This window comes from Syngnathus typhle, linkage group LG17 (assembly GCF_033458585.1).
Source record: "Syngnathus typhle isolate RoL2023-S1 ecotype Sweden linkage group LG17, RoL_Styp_1.0, whole genome shotgun sequence".
Lineage (NCBI taxonomy): Eukaryota > Metazoa > Chordata > Actinopteri > Syngnathiformes > Syngnathidae > Syngnathus > Syngnathus typhle.
The window spans coordinates 6,548,371-6,559,679 of NC_083754.1; the positions used below are offsets into that span (position 1 = coordinate 6,548,371).

Genomic DNA, 11,309 nt, shown 5'->3' on the forward strand with positions numbered 1-11,309 from the left:
AAAATATCCCCATGTTTTATGGATCTATTTTTTTTTCCCTAAACATTCCCATGGCAGGAAACTACTACCAAGACTACGCAATATGTATTAATTATAATAGTAATAATAATTCATGTTTTACAATCATACTGACATGATCAATTGCAAACTCGTAACTTTATTGATACCTCTATGTGAAAAGAAGATTATTCCTATTCTTTTTTTATTATTTGAAATGCAGACCCAGTCTCACATATGGGTCTGAAAGCGACAACGTGCGCCGACGTTAAAGCATCAGTCCATTTCCTCGCTGCTCCCACAAACTGGTTCGTCCTCGGTGATCACCCACACCTCATTGTGCCTCTCCCACATTGTCATGGGGCTGTAACACACGCGCACACACACACACACACACACACACACACACACACACACACACACACACACACACACACATACATGTCAAAAGCAAGACACAGGCTTCACTCCCCAAAAAGTATAAACACTTCTTAAAAATTAAACGTAATATACTAAAAAGTTAAACAGAATTATGCTGTACTTAAGAAGTTATTTTGCATACCACTAGAGGGCGTCCCACACAATTCAACCTCAATGTGTGACGTGATATACATATAAAAAAAAGACCTGTTATATCCGGCGCCGTAGTGGCAGTCGTCTTTGAAGCGAGCGCCGACCTTCATCAGGTCGTACATCAGGCCCTCGCTGTGATGACAGTCGCTCAACGAGTTCATCCACCCGCCATAACTCCGAACGTACACGTTTACAGCCGGCATATCGTAGAAGAACACCTGCGGGCCAATGTCAGTCAAGCGGGGTGTGTAGTGACAATCGGACAAATGACAGCATCTATCCCAAAATGAGTTATTTTGTTAAACGACAAGACACCAGTTAGCTTAGATTCTTCTGTTTCATCTGCGTACGCCACAAATGATAATAGCAGTGAGCACATGCACCGATATAGGCGCGTGAGGGGTCTCTAATATTTGAATTTTGTTCGATCGTAATACAATTACCTCGGAATCGGTTGGCATTGGAGGATAGGCCTGGTGCTCCATAGGCAGCAAGAAGCTAATTATGAATTCCTTTTCTTCCCAAAACCACTTCTTCATGCCTATCTTGATTAGAACTGGTGACGTCATTTCAATCTTTTGTCCTGGAGCATTGAGCACACAGAGGATAGAAGGTAATACAGCGGATAGAAAAAGTCTACACACCCCTGTTCCGATGACAGGATTTGTTTATAGTCAAGGCACCTTGACAACGTGCAAGGAATTATAAATCTTCAATTCAAATCAAAGAGTTAGGAAAAGGCTACTAAAACATCTGAAATCAATTTATGTGTGGGTAAATTAGTTAAATTCACTGCAGTCAACATTTTGTCGATCTTTGAACAGGCAAGCACTTATATACGAGGTTTCGCACCATTCCTATTTTCACCACCGATGTAGCGATAGAGCCGCATAAAGCCCTTCATACAGGCAATATCCATGGACCATGAGGACACTCTGGTTGACACCCACTTGGCAGCTTCGTAATGACGCACCTAGTGAAAGACACAGTCGGCATCCCACAGTGGACAACTTTTTGTTTTTCTCCGTTAACATAGTAATAGTCACTCACCTCATATTTATCAGTCTTGCACATGACCTCGAACAGCATACATTGATTTGTCTCGGTCATGAATGAGAGGTCAGAGCAGTTCCTGTGACAACAAAGGCACCGATGCTTGGTGTTTTTCTGCACAATTCTTCCCAAGAGAGGCTTTATAAAGTACAACATTTTAGAGCAGGGGTGTCAAACTCTTCTTTCGGAGGGCCATTATGACTGTCAACTCAAATGAATGTATGAGCACCTCATATTATATACAGTAAAAGCTACAAAACAAACTGATTCAATTATGATTAAAAGTGAACACAATTTGAAATTCTAGTAATGGCACACGAATTTGATGCACAATTTGTCTTTGCGGCCCACATAAAATGATGTGGCGGGCCGGATCTGGCCCCCGGGCCTTGAGTTTGACACCTGTGTTTTAGAGTATCTGACTAAAACACTTTTACAAACATTTTTGTTAGTTTTTGGGGGAAGCTGGAACAGATTAATGTCACTTCCAGCCATTTCAAGGGGGTGAGATGATTTGAGATACTATACAATTGTTTTTGACCTAGTTCACCTAATCACTTAAACTCGTATTATTGTAGTATTACACTTCCCGTTCCAGATATTGCACAATTCTGGCAATATTATCCCTAAATGTCTTGAAGATATTCTTACCCGACTCTGGCCTCAGCTGTGAGCGCGAGCAGGCAGCCAACAAGTCCTGCAAGCAGAAACCTGGAATAAAACGATTAAAACAAAAAATATAGTTTTCACTTCGTTAGAATTCCGGTAATATCGAGAAATGCTTATTTATACTACGTAATGTGCGGTCCACTCACGACAAGAAGAATGCGTTTGAATACTTACATGGTGGAAGATAGTTTGGTGCGGTGGCGCAAAAGATCCCAAGACGAGTTATAAAAGGAAAAGTGGCCACACCCTGAAAGTCCAGACAATACAAGGGGGGGGGGGGGGGGGGGTCAAAACATACGGTGTGCTGTAAATAACACGTGACACCTGCTGAAATGCAACACGGCACAACATCATTGCCACTCATTGTACTTGCACACCATTCATCTATTAATTGACTGTCTTTTGTACATTGATTATCACTAAGCAAGTAACGATGTCACATACTTGGCACTATATGTTCAAATTTTTGTTTATAATATTGAAGTACCGGCTTTCACTTAAAATTGTGTACGTTAAAGGAATACATATTTTTCAGTAGTGTTTCAGTTGCAGGCATGATTTATGGTTATGGTGAGTATTTTAAGGGCAGGGAAAAAAATTAAAACCACATATGATGTGGTAAGATAAGACAAGATTGGATAAGATAAGACGGTAACAAAAGATTAAGAAGTCAGCATGACATGACAAGACTAGACTGTGATAAGATGAGACAAGTCAGGTACCTGGAAAGACTGAATAGAAGTACACTGAATAAAATACGTCAAAGTCAAATAGATTGTTGAATTAGATTGCTGCAGTTTGAGACGTTTTATAACATTCAACTTCCGCTAATCCAGGCCAAGTTTCTCCAAGCGGGATCTGTTCTTGACAAAACTTGTATTGAAGCTTTTGTGATACCTTGTTTTTGTGTTCACTCACAAAAACAACAAAACCCACGACTGGGTTAACTTCCCACACTGGAACCTGATATTGCTCCGGTGAAGAAAATGATGAAAGAACATAGTTAGTCAAGTTAAACTTGATTTTTATTTTTGATTTGCCACAACACAGCCACTAAAGAATCAGTCAGTACTGCTGATTTTTTTATTTTATTTAATCTTATGAGTGTGTCCGCACAGGATTGAGTTACCCTTACTGGAACTCATTGTTACAACATAAAGAGAGGCCTAGTGGGTGATCCATTTTACCCGCTTTTGTCCAAAACCTTTTATAATCTTTAGCTTAGTGTACAGAACATTTGACAATACTTAGCCCCGCCCCCTCCCTGCCCTTCATAAATGCCCCAGAGCCTCTTTGCACACATGCATACTGAAAATAATAATGTAGTCCCCCATTCATCCTCTAGTGGTCGCAGGAGTTAAACGCAAAATATGAAACGACCACATTTGTCCTTTCAGCTTTTATTTGAAACTAAACCAAACAGACTTACGTTTTACTATTTAAGATTAAAAACTGTAAAACATTTGGGGCAAGTACCAAGTGCTGTAAATTATTTGCCTTTTATTCGTATATCCCACCAGGGGGCGCTGTTTCAACATTGACGGTATAAGGTCGTCAGTCTTTTTTTTCCTCATAAAATCAACTTACGAATTTACAACTTAAATTTTTTAGTACGGGCCCAATACTAATTTGTACTCTTGTGTGGAACCATGAAGACATTCACTGCATTCATCTATTAATAACTTACCTCGCAACTAAAATGTCAACTGCTTAAAGGACCACTCAACAGAAACCGGTAGTTGTGTTTTCCAAAATTCAGCAAAAATTCCAAATGGCCTGCCCAGGAACAAATTTTCAAACATACACATATAACTCAAGATTTACTTGACTTTAATTTCCACAATTTATGGGTGAGCAGGCACTCAAAGGGCCCAACTATATGTATACAAGCCATTACAAAGTCAAATTTCCATAACATGCCCCCTTTAACAAAAATGACTGCGATCTCTTCACCGCCATCTCCGGGTTACATTCAGTCAGTCGGTTTCTTGCCTACGATAATATTTTTGACATAACTGCACAACTTTGAGCCTCTTGTGGCGTCATGTGACAACACTGCGAAGCAAAAATATTGACAACTAAACGCGTTTACTGGTTTCTATTTACTCGGGAGACAGCACATGCACGTTACCGCTTGCTGGAACTAAACGGACACTACGAGTACGGCCCGGAGTGAGCACGAAGCAAAAGCCTTTTGCGACACGGATTACTGTAATAGTATCAAGTTGACAAGCGTGACGTGGACACTCGTGCATTTGGTCGGATGAAAGGAAGGGACACCGAGGAGATAGTGACTGCTTTTTTTTTTTTTTTTCTTTTTTTTTTTGAGGCTCGTATTTTTGAAGGACGGAGCCAACGTTCCATGCTGCAGAGGGAGGCGGGATGGGACGGAGTTGCTAGTGGAGACGTTAGCGGAGGCGCTAGCAGACGTTAAGGTCAGGATATGCAGTATTTGTGTATTGCGCTGGGCGGCTAGGACATGTCCACCTCCCTCTCGATGCCGACATATTTGAGGGCGTCTGCTTGGCTGTATCTGCGGGAGGAAGCCAAAAGCCGCAGTCAGAAGGCAAGAATCCAAGGAAACACCACAGCCTGTTTGGATTTTCGCTCACAATATCTGTGAGTTGTTTTTAACGCCACTCGCCTGTAGTCAAAGAAAAGCTCTTCTCCTTGCATGATGGCCCGCTTGGCAAAGATCCCGATGCGGTGGTCTCCGTTCACCATCACCACTGCAAACGTTAAACCGTGAACACTCCTTGACTCGAAGTTGCTTTTAAATGTCTATCTGGCTAAAGTGGATATAAAAAGTCTACACACCCCTGCAAGGTTTTTGTAATGAAAAGCGATTACCTTTGGCGTAACAGTTGGGATTGACCGAGTGATTGGCAAAGCGGATTTTGTTCCCCTTCCTGGTGGCATCGACGACAAAGTCTGCAGAGAGAGAAGGCGTTAGGATAGCTTCAGGATGGCGATGTGACCGTCGCCGGACAGAATACTTACCGTTGTTCAGGTTGAAAAGGAAGCTGGACATGTATTTGTCGTAGATTCTTCCTCGTCGGTCGGCCTCGTCCTGCGAGATGAGCTGCGAGATGGAAACAGGGGATTTTTAAATCTTGCCTGGAATGGCGTGACGGTGCAGTTTTTGCGATTTTGCACTGTACTTTACCTCTCCACAATACTCTGAGATGAACTCGTTCTTCTGCACAGGCTCTTTGATGAAAGTGCCCCACCCGGCGACGTCTGACGGCGCCAGCAGAAGGTGCTGTCAAATGTACAAATGTAAGTAGGCGTAGCGCAAGAGTCCGTCTCGAATCCACTGTAATTGTAACTGTAATTACCAAACATGTACCACGAAAGATTTTATTGAAGTGACCAAATAGCGTAGTGCGTGTTGCGGCTTACCTTTTTGAGGCCCCTCTGGATGCTGCAGTTCTTACACGAGACCACTTTGCTGTCCCAGTGGTCGGCGGCGCCGCAGGTCATGCACAGGTCCGGGTCGCACTCCCTCACGGCCAGGTAGCAGGGACACTGCTTGGTGTTGCACTGGGTCTTGCACCTGCAGCCCGGGAAGCGGTTCTGGCCTGCAAAGCAGAGTTGGTAGGGAGTGACGAGGACCTCTGCTGGCAGAAATGCCCCATGACAAGTTTGCGGAAGCGGAAAGAAAAACGTCTGCCGTCTGGCTAATCGGAGCTGGATCGAAACGTTCCATCTGCGGCATTGTTTAGCCATAGCTGTCGGAACTGCGCTGCTGACATTGGAGCTGATGTTGTAAATCAGGCACGACGCCCGTCACGGCTCTTTGATTCCCCTCCAGGCCTTTTACAGCGCACAATTGTAACTTCCTGTTTGGCCTCGATTAGCCCTGTGCTACGGGAAAAAGGCGGTGTGAGGGTCTGGCGTGGAAGGAAGGAGGGCTGACTGAATCACCACACGTAGAATGTAGAAAAAGTAGGAACGACTTTTTTTGCTGCAGAAGAAGCTAATTTACAAATGCAGCTGTGTGTCAAAAACTTACACTCGTGCTCACACTGGCAAAACTTCTCGCAGAAATTCTGGGTGATGACACACGGGCAGGTGCTGTCACATGGGTGGTCCGGGTGGTCACATGGCTGGTAGTTGTACACCTGATTGGACAAGTTATCTGGAATGACACAGCACAGACAAGCAATCGGAAAGGGAAGTGGATAAAAATAGCTGTGCCGTGATGTGTCAGACGTACCCTTTTTTAGCTGGATCTTTGCCCATAACCTGCGTTGGAGGGATAAAAAAATGTAACAGTTGAGTAGAATGATTTTATTGCGTCCGTAATTGATCACAAATAAGAGCGGCCGCTCGCTCGCCTGTGCTTCCTTTTCTTCTTCTGCGGCGAGATGCCTCCATCCACCAGGGGGACGTGATGGATGAGTGCCTCCTTCACCGCAAAAGCGTACACCTGGGAGACATTAAACCAAAACATAATGTCCAATCGTCTGTCGGTGTTGTCATATTGCGCAATCACGTCACTTTTTACCTCCTTGCAATTTTTAGTGCCAATGAGGCGGGCGATGGAGCAGAAGTTGTTGAAGTAGGTGCCGTGCAGCACCCGGAAAAGCGACTCCTCGGCGCCGCTCCACTCAACCGCGCAGCACGTCGGCTGCTCGGCGTCGTCGTCGGCCGGCCGTAGTTTGGTCGGTGTCTGGCAGCGCGAATTCCCCTCTGTAATACACGCGCACACGTTTGACTAGCACAGATTAACAAAAGCGCAAAACAGATGAATGACTTTGACTTTAAGCGCGGAGGCCACTATTTGACGTTCCGCAGTAAAAACGTCACGGTACGAACGCACAACAGCATTGCGAATGTGCCGTACTGCTGCTTCTGCCACGCACGCGCGACCGTTGACTTTGTTTTGGAAACAACATAAGCATTGTTCGCGCACTTGCACGCGCCGAATGTTGCTTGGCAACAAGCTGAAGGCAGCGTTGCCGGAGCAGCGTGTTCTGTCGTCTTTATTAATCTGCTCAGCAATCTGTTTCCCACACGCACACACCAACCCGAAATGTGTGAGAGCGTCTGCTGAGGCCCCACGTGACTTCCAGAAAGAGAGGCCTCCGGTGAGGGAGGGGTTGACTTATTTGCCTCCCACTGTTCACCGCATGAAGATGTCAATAGGAATGAGTGGAAGGAAGTGTTTATGTTGGGGGCCAGGCATGCCAAAGTCTTGATTTGGCTTGGCCAGAATGCCAAGGACGGTCTGACTTAGAGGCTGTCATCCACTGCCAAATGTCACTCATCGAAAAGAGCTGCAGGGAGGGAGGGGGGAGCAGGAGGAGGGGAGCTTTTGGGGAGGGGGGGGTCTTATGGTAAATGCTGCTTCTTTCAGAGTCATGGGCTGACTCACGCAGCTATTAAAATAACTGCGTCTGCACCTGGTACTTTTAAGAGCCACTAGGGGGAGCCACAATTGCTGCCATAGATCCAAAACGGGTCAAAACAATTGGATTGTACCTGAGGATGATGTCGTTTCATGCTCGCTTTCCCCATCTTTGCTCTCTTCGGCAAAGCCCGACGGTCCAGGGCAACTCGCACTGGCGGGCCGCTGTTGCTGCTGTTGCTGCTGTTGCTGCTGTTGCTGCTGTTGCTGCTGTTGCTGCTGCTGTTGTTGCTGTTGTTGCTGTTGTTGCTGTTGTTGTTGCTGTTGTTGCTGTTGCTGCTGTTGCTGCTGTTGCTGCTGTTGCTGCTGTTGCTGCTGTTGCTGCCTGCGCTTCTTCCGGAACCTCCGCAAGCGCAACATGTTCTGATCCACAAACTCTTTAGCCCCTTTCTTCGCCAGAGAGGAGAGAAGTTAGCCATACGCAGCGGCAGAAAAGCTCGCGCGCGAACGACCGGCACCTGCAACAGGAAGCAGTCGGCGCCGCACGGATCTGTCTCCATTCGGATCTCTTTGCTCTTCCTCTTGTACACGTTTGGTGTTGCATGGAAAGCTAAACAAACAAGCGCACTTTTAGCATATTCGGACTTTGTGTACTCTTAAAAAGTGCCAAGTGAGAACTGAAATACAAAAATAACAAACCCATCTTACGGTGGAGGAAGCAATCGTATTTGAAGCATCGCCTGCAGAAGAGCGTGTGGAAGGAGTGCAGCGACTGCTCTCGCTGCACCGACTTTGCAAAGGGTCCGTCCAGGTTGGGGGTGCAGAGGGGGGGCAGCTTGACCAGGCTGGGAGGTTCCAGGAGGTCCTTGTACCTACAGAAACCAAAAAATAAATAGGTGAAAAGAGAAGAGAACCTTTCGAGTCCATTTGAGCCACTTTGCTTTGTTGTCGAGCTCTTTCAGGATGCTACAAATGCTCTTTTGAGGAACCCAGCGCCGATGGGGGGGGTTGTCATTATTACCTCCCTTCCCAAATGTTTGCCTCTTCGTGGCGAACACTAAGCAACGGCCCCATTCAGCATTGCGCCACCAAGATGGTCACCCCCTCCCTCCTTACTTTTCCTTCAGCTCTTCCGTGGTGCCCTTGTACGGGAACATGGAGGCAATGGCGGTGAAGATCTTGTCGCTGGGGATCTTCTTGCTGCCAGACGGGTCCCGAACTGTGGGGACATTTTGTTAGTTATATATTTTTAAAGGTGATCTCATAGTGAGTAAAACTGCTCTGTGTTCAAACAGAAAGCAAGCGAGGGACACGTTGGCCGCATGTCCAGGCCAGGCGTGGCGCTGGCAGTGGCATGGTGACCGGACAAACAGTGGCGACCTTGTTGTGCCGCTCGCACGGGACAAAGTCTGTCGCTACGACACGCGCTCGCTCACCCTCCACAGTGCTCCTCCTCTTCCTGCGGATGAACGGCGCTTTGGTCTCCTCTGAGCCCTCGCTCGAGCTGCGCCTCATCGCTCGTTCATCTTCCTTTTTTTCGGTTGCTGCCGTCGGCATCGCCGCTTCCTCCTCGTCCTCGTGGTCAGAGTACTGGCTCAAGGCCTCCACCAGTTCCTTAAAGATCTCGTCGCTCATGAAGCCCCCCTCTGGGAGGTGATATGGCAATATGAGCAGAGTAGATGTCAAGGAATGGTGGCTTAAAAACAAAACAAAGAAAAACGCACCTCGGTCGCCATGGACGCCGTCGTAGTTGTCAATCAGTTCCTCCAGGAAGGCCTCGTCCTGTTCCAATACCTCGTCGCCCATGTAGGGAATGTTGTGCAGGAATGTCTCATCCTCCACCTATCACAAACCAAACATTCACAATTTGTATCTATTGAACAAAAAAAAAAAGAATGGAACTGTTTTTAGGAAGCAGTATCACGTGACACGCTTTGCTTTTAATCCGTGTGGATCGAGCTTCGAAAATCTAGTCCACAATATTAGGTCCACCTACACAATGTTGTTAAAGCACTTTAATGGCTTCAGTGGGCGCAGGTGTACCTAATATTTTGACCTGGTGGGTTGGGCATCGTTTGTGTGCTCACCATAAAGTTGTGCTGCAAAGGCGACCAGGAGTACATGAAGGGAATTCCCGTCACTGTCGACAGAGGCCTCATGGCCACGGCCTGAACTTTGAACCCCGGGAAGCCCGACTCCACGGTACACATCTGCGAGAAGCATTTTTTAGTTCCAAACGGACAATAATTTCCAAACGTTTAGGTTCGACATCTTTTCTTACCTTCTTAGTAGCTGCCGGGCCGGGGCCTGAGCATGACAAGGGCACCGACTGGAGCCTCAGTTTGGACCATTCCTCATTGAGGATGCCGGTCTGTTTCTCGATCTTGACCCGGTTAGATACAAACACGGCCTGTGAACACAAAACGGAACCAAAAGCAATATTTAAAAACACAGGCGGTGCAGAAAGGAATGCCACAGTTAGCAAGCAGGGCATGACCCACCTTGACCTCCTCTGCTTTCTTGAGGCGCTTCAGCTGGCGGAGGCGCATGTACTCGGACCTGACCCGCCGACGCCACTCCAGCAGGCTGTGGGCGGGGCTGAGGTATAAGGGCGGTTGAGGTTTCGGGGCGGGCGGAGCAGCGACGGGCGGGGTAGGAGCTTCAGCAGAGTTTACCTCCATGGTTCTTGTATCGAAAGTAAATATACAGAAGAAATACGTCCGAACAGTTGAGGCTGATTGACAATTAGTGGTCATAATATTAGGTACACCTTCCTTGACATCTTTCTTCATTTTGCCACTTATGGTGGTGTTAGTAAAATGTTTATATTGGCCAAATGGAAATAGACTGTTTCTGAAGCATCTGGCAAAGAACGAGTTTCTGAAGAAACGACAACATCATTAACATTGTTCATTTGTTACATTGATAACAGACATCGTCCAACTGAAGATGAAATATTTGCATTCGTCCTGATCCTAATTGCGTCAACGCTGACCTTTTAACGCCTACTCTTGTCTGTGGGAAACAGCGCCCTCTTGTGACGGCAAAACAAACAAACGTGTCACTGGAGTAAAATAAGCCTTCGTGGCCATTTAAAAGGCTGCGAAGGGATTAAAAGTCTCCTTGTCGCTGTATGCCCGCTTGCCAAACAGTGCGCCAGGGCTGGCAAACGCTGGCTCGTTGCGTGCACGGACTTAACACGGCAGAAACACGCACAGTGGTCGCGAGTGGGCGTGCCTCGGTCAGAAGAAAAGTGCGTAGTGCTCCGTGCGTGCTTGTGTTCATGTGCCTCGCTTAAGTTACGTGCGCGCTGAAGATGCGTGAAAACGAGCTGCGCAACATCCAATGTCTGCGTCACGCACACTCGCGCGTGGAATTCCCCCCAGCCACCCACCCACCCCTCTACCCGTCATCATCCATCGCAGTAATCGTTACATACCTTCAAATCCACGCGTGTTCGTCGAATGGATACTCCCAAGAGATGATCCCGTGAGGATTGGTAGTGCGCGCGCGTCCTCGTTTATGGGGGTGACGCAGACTCGGTGTCCGCATGACGACGGTTGAATGTCCGAGCGATCCCTCGGCGGCGGCTCTGCGGGGCCATGCTGCTGCTGCTGTGGGCTAACCTTGTTGTCGTGGGGTGGGGGTGTGGAGAAGGAGGGAG

General features: G+C 47.0%; 2 protein-coding genes across 6 annotated transcripts; both read right to left on the bottom strand.

The window, feature by feature from the left end:
- Positions 1 to 137: 137 nt before the first annotated feature.
- On the bottom strand, positions 138 to 2,555 carry soul5 (heme-binding protein soul5; the record flags this gene model as incomplete). The annotated part of the gene is made up of 7 exons (XM_061302712.1): positions 138 to 361; positions 625 to 788; positions 1,014 to 1,153; positions 1,423 to 1,543; positions 1,621 to 1,702; positions 2,275 to 2,334; positions 2,467 to 2,555. Coding segments are annotated over 7 exons (744 nt in total), but the record flags the coding sequence as incomplete, so codon positions are not given.
- Positions 2,556 to 4,105: 1,550 nt separating this feature from the next.
- On the bottom strand, positions 4,106 to 11,303 carry ezh1 (enhancer of zeste 1 polycomb repressive complex 2 subunit). 5 transcript variants are annotated; one of them, XM_061302567.1, is made up of 20 exons: positions 11,085 to 11,302; positions 10,147 to 10,330; positions 9,927 to 10,055; positions 9,733 to 9,855; positions 9,370 to 9,487; positions 9,082 to 9,291; positions 8,762 to 8,864; positions 8,354 to 8,517; positions 8,164 to 8,255; positions 7,780 to 8,095; positions 6,803 to 6,987; positions 6,633 to 6,724; positions 6,512 to 6,540; positions 6,308 to 6,433; positions 5,695 to 5,873; positions 5,459 to 5,554; positions 5,293 to 5,374; positions 5,143 to 5,223; positions 4,905 to 5,021; positions 4,106 to 4,825 (listed from the first exon to the last, which is right to left on the bottom strand). In XM_061302567.1, the coding sequence occupies exons 2-20, from the start codon at positions 10,324 to 10,326 to the stop codon at positions 4,713 to 4,715; spliced, it is 2,535 nt and encodes an 844-aa protein (XP_061158551.1). In that variant the 5' UTR covers positions 10,327 to 10,330; positions 11,085 to 11,302; the 3' UTR covers positions 4,106 to 4,712. The 5 variants fall into 5 exon arrangements, with proteins under 5 accessions (XP_061158551.1, XP_061158550.1, XP_061158553.1 ...); XM_061302566.1 differs by having other exon boundaries at positions 8,345 to 8,517; XM_061302569.1 differs by having other exon boundaries at positions 4,937 to 5,021; positions 11,085 to 11,301.
- Between the last annotated feature and the right edge of the window lie 6 nt (positions 11,304 to 11,309).

What these genes read in the sequence shown, in the direction of transcription:
- ezh1 (XM_061302565.1), bottom strand. Translation starts at nt 10,326, where the DNA reads ATGGAGGTAAACTCTGCTGAAGCTCCTACCCCGCCCGTCGCTGCTCCG. An exon ending in CCGACTGCTTCCTGTTGCAG is followed by an intron (nt 8,096 to 8,163) that starts GTGCCGGTCGTT and finishes TCTCTGGCGAAG; the next exon opens with AAAGGGGCTAAAGAGTTTGT. An exon ending in TTGCCAGTGTGAGCACGAGT is followed by an intron (nt 5,874 to 6,307) that starts GTAAGTTTTTGA and finishes TCTGCTTTGCAG; the next exon opens with GCCAGAACCGCTTCCCGGGC.